General features: G+C 38.8%; 2 protein-coding genes across 5 annotated transcripts in view; one reads left to right on the top strand and one right to left on the bottom strand.

Annotated features, from left to right (window-relative positions):
* The window catches only part of Rbcn-3B (WD repeat-containing protein Rbcn-3B), a 128,949-nt gene that overhangs the window by 37,099 nt on the left and 78,913 nt on the right, over positions 1-12,937 (bottom strand). The gene's annotated exons all lie outside the window — the stretch shown is intronic.
* Positions 9,051-10,221, top strand: CPFL1 (cuticular protein CPFL family 1). Its single transcript, XM_028177985.2, has 2 exons — positions 9,051-9,211; positions 9,329-10,221. Exons 1-2 carry the CDS (start codon positions 9,200-9,202, stop codon positions 10,079-10,081), a joined length of 765 nt encoding a protein of 254 aa, XP_028033786.2. The 5' UTR covers positions 9,051-9,199; the 3' UTR covers positions 10,082-10,221.

Here is a 12,937-nt window from a genome sequence, read left to right as displayed (position 1 = left end):
AGACTTCTGTTTCGAGATGGGGGGAGAGGGTTAGGGGGGTCATTCTGTAGTGAAGTCTGTTTTACTCCTCTAGAAAAAAGTATAAACATTTTTTTTTACTGCCCTTGGAGGTAGACGGTCCACTTACGAAGGTCGGCAATGCCAGGGGTAGAGCCAAGCATCTTTCAACCTACCATGTTTCGTTATTGCAAGGCACCACCGATCACACTCGCATTCCCATATCGAGTACAGAACCCTAACAAGCTTATAAACTGCATACTTCCTTATTAAACGAAAAATCACGTCACATATCACCGATACGTCCGAAAATTAATATTGATTTTACGGTATACACTTATGGACATTGAATTTAAGTCGAGAATCGTGTGGCTTTTTTGGGGTATGTGTTTTTGTGGGTACATTGCTGGTACGGTAGCTGGTCCGTCGAGTCGGTGTCCCCGTGAAGGTCACACCGTGCTCTTATATCATTATGTCCGGTAGCCGATCGGAATGTCGGGTGAAAGGCTAGTTTTAATTGATAGGAGGTAGCGATAGCAGTTCTACCCGGTCATCGTTCTCGTCGAGCTCGTCACTTGCGACGAAGGGCTCGACGAGTAAATTAACCCACAGACACAGCCCACTGGCTTTCTCGCCTGATCTTCTCAGTGGGTCGCGTTTCCGATCCGGTGGTAGATTTTGAGAAGCACTGCTCTTGCTAGGGTCAATGTCAGCAACGTCGTCTGGTTTGAGCTCATTAATAAGATCGGCGAAAAACAAAAAGAAAAAAAAACGGTTCTATTATCACCTTCTTATTCTAACCGGAAAGAAAACACGCAGGGACAATTTTCGATGCCTTTTTTGGATACACGGGCTTACCTGGTGTTAAATGATCACCAGCGCCCATTGACATCAACAACGCGAATAGCGCCGCCTACCTTGAAATTTGAGACCTATGTTTTAATTGTATAATTATAACGCGAATTATACCTTTTTTGGGGATGATGATTCCTATTACACAAATTGATTACCTATTTAAAACAAAAAACAAAAAACTGCCTGTCAGGCACGGTTGCATCCCTTGCAGCACCGGGCGTCTTAATATTTTAGGCCACGACTGCTTTGATGTATTTAAAATTCGTCCAACTCTATTTCACATTAGTAGGTATACTCAGCATCAATCGTTCTCGTAAAAGACCACAGTTGATTCTAATATGCAGTACTCAATCAAGATAGAAAATTTAACTGTCACTACCCACACGTCCTTCGAAATCTCTAAGCATACCTAAAATCGTAAAAGCACAAAGCATAATACGTACAATTGCATAAAACTTAAAAGCAATAACATTTTATTTTGTTTATCATTAAAATCGCTATCGCCTACGCAACGTGAACGACTCCTTATAAGGTCGGCGAAGTGAACGGCGCGGAGGCGTGACACAGCCTTACTCTAGTCCATCTAGATCTATAACAACAAGTATCAAAACTAGGATTTTTGTCTAAAGTTCTTTTTTTTTCTCTTTATACGAATAATTTATATACAGACGTGTGCACACGGCACCAGTTTGTTTAGTGCGAGTTTTTTAACGTTCTCGATAGCGTAAAAGTTAACTCGAACGCAGTTCGAGCAGCGCCCCTTGCGGAAAACGTAGGCAAACGTTTCAACTACATACAAATTTGAGTTAACTTTTACGCTATCGAGAACGTTAAAAAACTCGCACTAAGCAAGCACACTTAATCGAATGCATTGCTAATCAAAAACAAATGTCATATTTTATTTTTATTATCTACTACCGTCATCGTATTATAATAAATACTAGATGCTATTCGATACTAGGTAATGCGTACTAGATACTAGCTTGTGAGTCTTATTTATAAGTAGTTTATGATAGTATGTCGAAATCGCTTGAGTACTTCTCATGTGAGTCCCGAACGAACAAACATTTAAAAAAAACTATTAATATAGACACAGTTTAGTCTTAGACGGTACTGGTGGTAGGACCTCTTGTGAGTCCGCACGGGTAGATACCACCACCCTGCCTATTTCTGCCGTGAAGCAGTAATGCGTTTCGGTTTGAAAGGTGGGGAAAGCGTTGTAACTATACTGAGACCTTCGAACTTATATCTCAAGGTGGGTGACGCATTTACGTTGTAGATATCTATGGGTTTCAGTAACCACTTAACACCAGATGGGCTGTGAGCTCGTCCACCCATCTAAGCAAAAAAAAAGACGTAATAAAAATAACTTTTATGTTTTAATCCACTGACTCGTCAAAATGAAAGGTCAGAAATAATATCTCTTCTTCTTCTCAGTCGTGTCACTCTTGACAGACTACATGACGATCAGAAATAATATCACGACAATTTAAAAAAAAATCGGAGATCGTATCGATCGTTGGTACAATGTATAGCTCAAGTATGTTCACGAGCGCTCACACTTGAACGCCTATTAAAAGTAGTTACGCAGTCTGCCTGTAAGACCAGAGTTTAAAAAAATATAACACCAATTTCGAATAGTATGTGATTATATTTAAAAGGTCAACCTACACAAGACTTGAGCTATTAGGCGACCAACATGGTTTGATCCTTGGCATTTCCTGAATTACTTAAAAGCTTGTAAATCGGAGGGGGTAAAAAATAAAACATATATTTATATTTCAGTGGCATTTGCCGTAATTAATCTAATATAACATTGGGATGCCTTTCCTATTGCTTGTCTCCGACAAGTATTGAGTCGACAGAGCGCATTTTTACTATTATACTAGAGGACCCGACAGACGTTGTCCTGCAAAAATTCATTCAAGTCGATCCTGCCGTTTAGTTGTAGTCTAGATAAATAACCTAGATGCCGACTGCAGCACCATCTGCCGGGTTGATTTGTGAATCTAAACCATCCAGGGTGCCACCCAAACGCATACAAAAAAAATCATTTAAACCGGTCCAGCCGTTTAGGAGGAGTTCAATGACAAACACACGCACAGAAGAAATATATATATAAAGATTGTTATATTACCAAATATTTGGTTAATTAAGATTTTTTTTTAATTTTCCGTGCGGTATACTGTTTGACCAGTGGTAAGCATGTTCCGTCTCGTTCGCTCCCATTCTCGTGTTACTATGGTTAATAAGTAGAAAAAGAATGATGCAAAAACGACCTTAGCGCTCTGCAGTTTGCTTTGATATTCCAGTGACACGTTCTAATTATATCGAAGTTGATAAAAAACAAACTTACCACCTTATTCGCTACGAGCGTGGGCTCGAGTTTCAGACACGCATTCTAAAATTACCATATCCGAGATCACAGGTCGCCGGTGTTTTTAGCAAAAAAATATATATAATTTTTGGAATTCGTGGATACATTTCTTTTTTGTTGGCATTTAAAAATACTGCATTTAGATACGTGACAGTTTTTACGACATTATTTTTTTATTTCCTACCTATCCTTCCAAATGACCTCGAGGGGTCATACTAGATTCACCGAACGAGTAGGTGAGCTCACGGGGCTGTAACTTAAGGATGTTGCTAACACTAGCCAAAGCAGTGCTTCGCTGAATCTATCACTGGATCGGAAACGCGACCCAGTGAGAGAGATCCGGCGAGAAACTCAGCGGGCTGTGTCTGAAGGCCGATGTCTGTCTAAAGCACCAAGCTTTTGTCAACATTTGAAAACCGCGAAAAAAATTATATTGGCATACAATCTTTGGGCATCACCCATTGGCCAACGCAGACAATAATAAAAGTCTACTAACAAACGTAAATTTAGTACTAACTTCGTTGTTCGCGATTCAAAGACGTAATTAAATTCACGCGAGATTAAGCCGCAAAAGCAGTTTTAAATCAAGATTCTTTTAAGATTTGCGACAGTCTATATGGATGGATCTCTATGGATTTTAGTATATCAAGTATTAATAGGCTATATACATAAGAATTTCGTTTTTTTAAAGTCACAAGTTGACATTGTCTTGTCGTGACGTTATATTCTGACATTAGCCTTTGTTAATGTCGATGGATAACTTTTTAATAGCATTCGAAGTCCAACGTAGCGTGATTATCTTTAGGTTATTATCGCTCACATTTTATTATAATCAATGAAGATAGATGAGAATTGACATCCCTAACATGCTAAGTATTTTTTTCCCGTACCTATGCGCAACTGGTAGCCTAAGGGGCTATTCCAACTACGCCCCGACGGGTAGGTAAGCTCACGGTCTCAACCTGAGAGAATTTGCTAACACTAGCCCTACCAAGAACAGTGCTTCGCAAAACCTACCACCCAATCGGAATCACGACCCACTGAGACGATCCGATGAGAAATTCAGTGGGACATACCACCCTATCTAAAAACAAAGCGAAAACTCACACATCCAAATTGGGCAGAGAAAAAAAAACGGTAACCTTCATTTGGAACCATAAAGACACACAATAAGAGATTGCATTATACTCTATGTAATGTCAAGTTATAATCTAACATTACCAAATTCCGCGGCGCGACCCGCACAGCTGCGCCCGCGACAATGCCGCTAGTGATGTACCGAAATAACGGGATTTCGGTCGGTTATAATTATTACCTTTTTTTTTTTTTTTTTCAATTTATTAATGTTTTATTACAAGTATAAAAGTGTATGCGCCACTGAATGACCGATCAATGTAGCTAATGAACATCAGCAAAACGCACGAACAGGCCGCTGCCTACGAAACCTACATTAAGTTCTAGATTAATAAGATTTAAATAAGAAGTACTGATTTTTTGGAAATGTTTCAGTGAAATGATGACTTCTACAATACGCGATCATTTACTTAATTTATACGTTATTTGAGCTTAAACAAAATAAATGTGCATAAATCCTTGATTATATGCGTTTCTAAGTACATTAATAAGGCACTCAAAACAATAGATCGAACATGATTACTTCAGTGAGCCACGTAGGGCTCCGGTGACCTACACGGCAATCAGAGAGTTAAACACTAGTTTTCTAACGCTCAAGCCGCAACAATTATAACAAACACGTAAATATAAGGCGTTAATTTCGTACGTAGATCACTAATTTGATTTGCCGTATGCAAAAATCTATGTTACTCCAGTCGCATTAAGGTTTTGATTTCCATGAATTTCAAAGTTCTCGGAGAGCGCAAGTGAGTCATCGCAAATGATGGAGTTTAGTAATGCTTCCAATTAAAGGCTGAGTTCGTATTCCGAGTAAATTGCTCAATTCCGTGTCTTGAAGCTTATACTTGTTTATGGATTTTGAATTACGATTATTAATTTTTAAAAAAAATAGACACTACATCACTACACATTAAACAAACACTAAATATATCTATAGAGTGCAGGAAATCCGAATCCCGGAATAAATCCCGTTCCGTCCCATCCCTATAAGACGGACAAACAAACATAATATTATACTATGTATCACGATTAGTCGGTCGCGCAACACGACGGTGCGATTGACCCAGTCTCTATAAAATCATGCAAACTAATCTAATCCTTATTTGTTGCAGATTAAAGACTAAAAACAGTTCAAATATATAAATCATAAACCATTGTAGAATTGAAACAAGGAATTCTAACGTTAATATGCCAAAGAATTTTAAACTTTATTTATGTATACATTAAAAAAGTAATCGTTTGAATTTCAAACTCTCGTAATGACCATAAATTTAGTACAACTGTTGCATTTGTAGAGTAGGTGCTTTTAATTTTCTTCCCGTTTGAGGCAAAGGAATTTTAAACATGCAATTTAGGCTTACGAAATTGTTATTATATTTTTTATTCTTTGAGAAAGTGTTGGACGGAGGGCTTTATTAGGAAAGGTTTAAAGTTATTTTATTAGCGGTCGAAGTACGTTTATAATATTGCCTATAACTGACAACTTCTTTCACAGATTAACATGTTATTATTTTTCCGATTTTCAGCAAAAGGTTTATTTCACATACAGCCAACCATAACAACATATAGTAATTAAAAATAAATTAAATCTATAGTAGGTACGACTTAAGGAAAACAATTTTTTTAAAACAATGTTATCTTATGACTTTAATTCGAAATATCTTTGATTTTCTTTAGTTACATATTTTTCAATATCGCCGCGTTATATGAATAAAGTTATATGTAAATTGACATTGGCACCACAATATTGTCATTGCCAATCCTTAGAAATTCCTTATCCCAGTTAAAGGTTATGATGGGTAAGTTCATTGACCTATTCTCTGTCACACACAAAAAAAGAAAGCTCTAACGTGCAATATTCAGTGCCAATAAACACCAATAACAAACCTTTAGTATCAACCAATACAATCAATCCCGTAACTTTGGACCAACATTAGTCTAAATGTTGGTCGAATACTCATCAGGCAATACAAGTGTGTAATACCTTGAAAAAAAAAAACAGTAAACCCAAATAAAGAGACGCTGCTTAAGGTGAAAATTTAAAATTACTTTTACGGTTCAATAATCTCGCCTGTATTACTTTCATTAAATTATTTCCAACCCTTCGAATACTGTAAAATCTTATACCTTTAAACGAGCAATTCTTGTATATTAATATAATAATATAGATATATAACCTGAATCTCGGAAAGGGCTCCAACGATTTTCATAAAATTTAGTATACAGGGGATTTCGGGGGCGATAAATCGATCTAGCTACGATTTATTTTCAGAAAATGTTGTTTTGTTCGTGTTTTCAATAATCAACTCTTCCCGACATCTATTGGCGAATAATAATACTATTTTTCTTAATTGAGGGCAACTAGCCGCTTTAAAGGAAAAACAAGATGGCGTTATCAAAAAAAAAAAAACGAACAAAGCTCGGTCATCATCTAGTTAGTTTTAACTGCAAAATACACGTAATAGAAACGGATATGCGAACGTGTTTTGTTGAAGACAACCGCATTTATTTATTTATATTAAAAAGATAATTTAGAAAAACGAAATCAACATAATGTTATTATATGCAGAAATGTTGATGGGCAAGTAAGCGCGCCGCATCTCCGAGTCTGAATTAATTAAATATTCTTAGATCGTCATTTTTTTTGTTGCTGTCTTACGTGGGGCCATAGGTTACGGGTCCATACGGTCTACAACTTTGGTAACTTTGAAAATTCTTTATATGGTTTAAATCTCGACTGCATTGTGTTAAGGCTATCCCAGAATTTAGACCGAAATGCGTCATGATTTCGCGACAGGCAGCGACTTGGCTCTGCCTCTGGCATTGCTGAAGTCCATGGGCGACGGTAGCCACTCACCATCAGATGGGCCGCATGCTCGTCTGCGTACAAGGGCTATAAAAAAATATTATTTTTCGAGCCGGAAATACCAGAAAACACTCAATTACAGAATTTACTGCCCATTCCCTAGTGAATCCCTTGTAACAAGAGAGAGGAGGGTCAGCCAACACCAGACAGTCATTATGATTTCCGTTAAATCTAATACTATTACGAAAATTTTCATTATCATAAATAGTCAAGTTTAGTTGAACAATAAATAAGCCACAGCCGAAAGCTAAAACTACATCCCAGACGATCCAGTAACAGTGCTTAATGAAAAACAAAAAGCACTAACAACAACCAGCATAACAGAAAAGCTAAGGACGTAATCTAAAGATACCGTTGATTCTAGAATATTAAAAAAAAAGAAATGACAGATGAAAATCATTTGACGTTTAATTTCGCGCCAAAACAATTTTTTTTTTTATAAAATCTCGTGTTTTTTAATCTCTCTGTAATGACCTACAATAGTGTTGAGAATATATAACTCAAATACAATATACATTCAATTGAAAATACACACGATTCAATACGTTTAAAGTCTTCGAAGACAATTGTCTTTGTAGTAGAAGTTATTTTTTTATTAGATTATTTTTAGTGAATTTTAACGAACAAACAAAAAGGCAAAATGAGTGAAAATAACTAAATCAATTGAGTTACTAGAATGTTGAAAATAAAATTTGTCTTCAATGCATTGCCAACTAAAACATTTCCTACTTAGAATAATGACTTGCAGCTTCAAAGTCTAATAATAAAATATTTGTTCGGGCTGTCGGCGTATTTTATTGGCGTAGTTTAAGCTACAAATGAGGTAGGCTTTTTAAGGTATTTTTTCTGGCCTAGTAGCATAAAACGCGACCCACAATACGTGATCAAGTTTCAAAACGTCATTACGTTTAAGTACCTCTAGCACCGGTCATCGTTTTATTTATTTTTTATTTATTTATAACTTCTTATACTAGAAAGTATAAAGGCGGACTTAATGCCATAGGCATTCTCTAACAGTCTACCTTAGGGGAGTGCAGAGATGAAGCTTGGTAGGTGTAGTGTGAAGGGGATGTTACTTAAACATATATTATGTGTATATCGTTCTCGTCGAACCCGTCGCTTGCGACGAAGGGCTCGACGAGTGAATTAACCCATAGACACAGGCCATTGAGTTTCTCGCCGGATCTTCTCAGTCAGTCGCGTTTACAATCCGGTGGTAGATTCTGCGAAGCACTGCTCTTGCTAGGGCCAGTGTTAACAACGCTCCCGGTTAGAGCCCCGTGAGCTCACCTACACGTCAATTAGAAGCCGAAATAGCCTCTCAAGGCTATCAGCATAGGTAGGAAAAAAGCGATCAGGTTTCAATAAATATTTTTTCATACATTATCCACACTTAACAATACAGACCGAAGCCTACACGGGTACCGCTGACGAGGTATCTATTCGGATTACTACAACGAATATAACATACACGTCCTACGGCTTAAAAGATAAAAATTAACACGGTCTTACAGATAGAGATGAATTTCATAATACCGAACAAATTTAGCAACATTAATACTTAACTTTTACCAGTTATTATATACCAGTATTAATTCAAGATAAATGTTTAGTTAGTAATCTTCAAGATTATTGTACGTTAGTTTAATTAATAATAATAATTAATTAATAAATTTCAAAGTAATCTTGACAAAAAACTAAAAAGTTCGATAGTAATATCTCAAGACTCTTTTCTCAAAATTAACGAAAAAAAAAAGCTATGACACATGTCATTTCCAATGTGTATTTCGTATGTCAATATTAAGGAGTTATTTCGCTTCCTGCCACCCTTCCCGCCCTTGAGACCGACCACTTACTTTTTTCAAGCGCGTACCCAGTTCCACACCACTCTGCGGTGCTAGTATAAAAACATGCGGCGACGTAATGAGAGCATTCAGTAGCCTTCGCGCAGTCCACTACAGAAGTGCACGATGAGAGTTCTGGTTAGTCGAGCGCTTGTTATTACGGGGCGGCTTTGTTAGTTGTCAGTTGATGTGACGAGCGGTGTGTCCGGTGACCCTGGTCAGGAGTGGTATGTGATGTTGTCTTGTGTGTTGCAGATCCTAGCCGCCGCCTTCCTCGCCTCCGCCGCAGCCGTTCCCTCGGGAGCGCTGCTGGCCGGACACTACAGCCACGGACTCGTTGCCCACGGCCTCGGAGCCCACGGCCTCGCAGCCCACGGCCTCGCAGCCCACGGCCTCGGAGCCCACGGCATCGCAGCCCACGGCCTGGCCCCCGCCGCCCCCACCATCTCCGCCGGAGACATCCACGGCGCCGCCATCGACGCTCACGTTGAGGCCTCGGACCACGTCCGCGCCGCTGCCGACGCCGCCCGTGAGCAACACGACCAGGCCGCCGAGATCCACGGTCAGGCCGTCAACGCCGCCGTAGACCACTCCTGGCAGGCGGTCGACGCTGTCAAGACCGTCGAGGCTAAGCTGGACGGTGCCGCCGCCGGAGCCGCCCCCGTTCTCGCCAAGCAACTGGTCGGTCACGTAGCCGCCCCCGTGGTCGCCCACGCTGCCTATGGCGCCGCTCCCGTTGTCGCCCACGCTGGTTATGCCGGAGCTCACGCAGCTTATGGCGCTCCAGTGTTCGGACATGCCGCGTACGCCGCTCCCGCCAGCAAGACTGTGGTCTCTCAGTCTCTGACCCAGTCCCATCCCGCCCAGATCGCGCCTCTGCTCGCCTACGCCGGTCACGGTCTCGACTATGCTCACGGTCTCGACTATGGTCACGGACTCGACTATGCTCACGGACTCCCCCACGGACTCCCCCATGGACTCCCCCACGGACTCGCTCACGGATGGTAAACTGTGATATTAACTTTAGACGCCAAATTACCTAATACTCATTTCTGGAATTGTAAATAATTTAAAAATATACAGGCAAATGGAGGCGAGGATGTGTGTGAATAAATGAAATAGTAATTTTATTATACAATAACATATTATTATGGCCCTTGTGTTAAATCCTACGATCCGTCTATCCCTAGTAACCCATATATACTTATTCACTATATACACACTATGACGTTCTATGATGCATATCAATCAATCAACAAAAGTAGTCGATAAACATATCCTTTACATCAAAACCAAAGAGTATTGTCGATTTGAAAAACGAATAAAAAAAAAAACAACATTCCGCTCTGGCATTCACATATTTTAGTCAGCACATTAATCTAATTATCATAACCGATCTGCGAATAGGTAACAAGTTATAAAACATCAAATTCACGCAAAGAATTCCGAAACTAGAAACACACACACACACACAAGAACCGCATTCCGAATTATTTATACAATGAAACATTTTTAATTTTGAATTAATGACAAACTTAATTTTAATTCAAACATCACCACCGGTAATGATTACATAATAAAAAATAAAAAAAAAAACCTTACTCGCGCCAAAAACCGGAATGAACGAACGTAAAAGAGCAATAAATATAATAATAATAAAATAAAAATATATAAAGCGGAAGTTCTGAGCGTGCAGCCTTGAACGATTCGCCATTGCCTGTCGAAATTACGAAAAAAAAAAACTAATCACGAAAAGTAGTTTACGCAAAAAAATGTGTATGTATGTACCTTATACAATAAATGTAATTGAATTTGATTTTTAGCCGACATTCTGAATAACTTTTAATTAGGTTACTAGCTGACCCGGCAGACTTCGTAGTGCCTCAATCGATAAATAAAAGACCTAAACTTTTGCATAAAATAAACTTAAAACAAACAAAAGGAATCCGTCCGACGGGGGACACATCAAAGGGAAAACAAAATTGTTATTATTATGTAATTCCGAACATTTTCATATTTATCTACCTTTTAAACCTTCTCTGGACTTCCACAAATAATTCAAGACCAAAATTAGCCAAAGTCGGTCCAGCCGTTCTCGAGTTTTAGCGAGACTAACGAACAGCAATTCATTTATATATATAGTCAAATTTACGAATGCAACTTAGTGCTTTGAAACCATCGGCGGTTCAACGTACGATGGCTTGCGCAACAAGCGGGTTCGCTTACGCGTTCGTTCTCCGCAGCCTTGGGGTCTTGGGGTCAAGCTTTGGGGTTACGCGCCACCGCATCAACGGGACCGCCCAAAATCGGCCCGTGTAAGCTATACAAAACGATAAGACTTCGGTGTGTTACGTATAATAATGATTCACTAGAGGTCCCGCAGTAGTCGAAATTCGACTATAATTAATTGAAATTGTAAGTCTGTACACTATTATGATTCTATTTTCAAAGACTATAATACTTCTATAATCACAAATTCCGCCAAGACTACACTATAGAAAAATATTAATAAAGACAAACAATATTTAATCTATTCTCAATTTGACAACAGACGTCAAGAACAAAAGTTTGACAATAAATAGTAGGTATGCATGCGTGTGTGCGTCATGGTATGTAGTGTAATGTTTTCTTTATTGATTTATATTATCTTTTATGCATTATTTAAAAAAAATATTAGCATTGTGCACTCCTTCTCTATATTCTCTATAAGTGTGAAAAATTTCATATTCCTCCGTCCGCGCAATTTTCGTAAAAAGGGGTACAAAGTTTTTGCTTCACGTATTAATATATAGATAACAGGAATAACAATCTTTCCTCTCTCCTAGCATTGGAGACAAGCGACGGCAGTGAATCGTGCCTCAAATGCACCTGTGAGACATTTGTCCTAATTTTTGACTGCCTTCAAAAAAATAAGGTGGTTCTCAATTCGACTGTATTTTTTCAAGGCCAATCGATTTTGAGGTTTTTTTTTTATATCCAGTGCCTTTACGAGATGAATCCCCGATAGTTTATTTTTATTGCTCAGTCACTACAACTCAGTCACTTGCACAGTAATCACTCATAAAAAAAAAAAGGTTTCCATCAAAAATACATCGGCTTGCTTCAAACATAGCGGTATTAATGTTATGGCTTACTCCAATAGTTTTATCTCTTTTAAATCATAATATCGAAAAGTGAAAGGCTATTTGGTTTAAGCGACATTTCGCTTAGCACGCCACATTTATCTCTGTAATTAAAGGTCCGTTTTATTTGGTACTAGCTTTTGCCCGCGACTCCGTCCGCGTGGAATAGTTTTTTTTTATTGCTTAGATGGGCGGACGAGCTCACAGCCCACCTGATGTTAAGTGGTTACTGGAGCCCATGGACATCTACAACGTAAATGCGCCACCCACCTTGAGATATAAGTTCTAAGATCTCAGTATAGTTACAACGGCTGCCCCACCCTTCGAACCGAAACGCATTACTGCTTCACGGCAGAAATAGGCAGGGCGGTGGTACTCACCCGCGCGGACTCACAAGAGGTCCTACCACCAGTAAAAGTTAGTAGTTAGTAGTTACTTTGGCATGACGCGAAATTTTAACCCCAACTTCATTAACGTAGAAAGTGAAAATATTTTGAAACATTCTTTATTGGTGCTCCACTTGTATCGATCTTACCGTAGTGTTATAATATAGCCTATAGCCTTCCTCGATAAATGGGCTATCTAATTATATAAATAATTTTTCAAATCGGACCAGCAGTTCCTGAGATTAGCGCGTGCAAACAAACAAAACAAACAAACAAGATTTATAATATTAGTATAGACTAGCCGTACTCGCCCGCTTCGCTGGGCATTTAAAATTAACTTTATTATTTACTAGCGA

Source organism: Bombyx mandarina, chromosome 02, assembly GCF_030267445.1.
Source record: "Bombyx mandarina strain Sakado chromosome 02, ASM3026744v2".
Classification (NCBI taxonomy): domain Eukaryota; kingdom Metazoa; phylum Arthropoda; class Insecta; order Lepidoptera; family Bombycidae; genus Bombyx; species Bombyx mandarina.
This window is presented reverse-complemented; position numbering and strand designations above follow the sequence as displayed.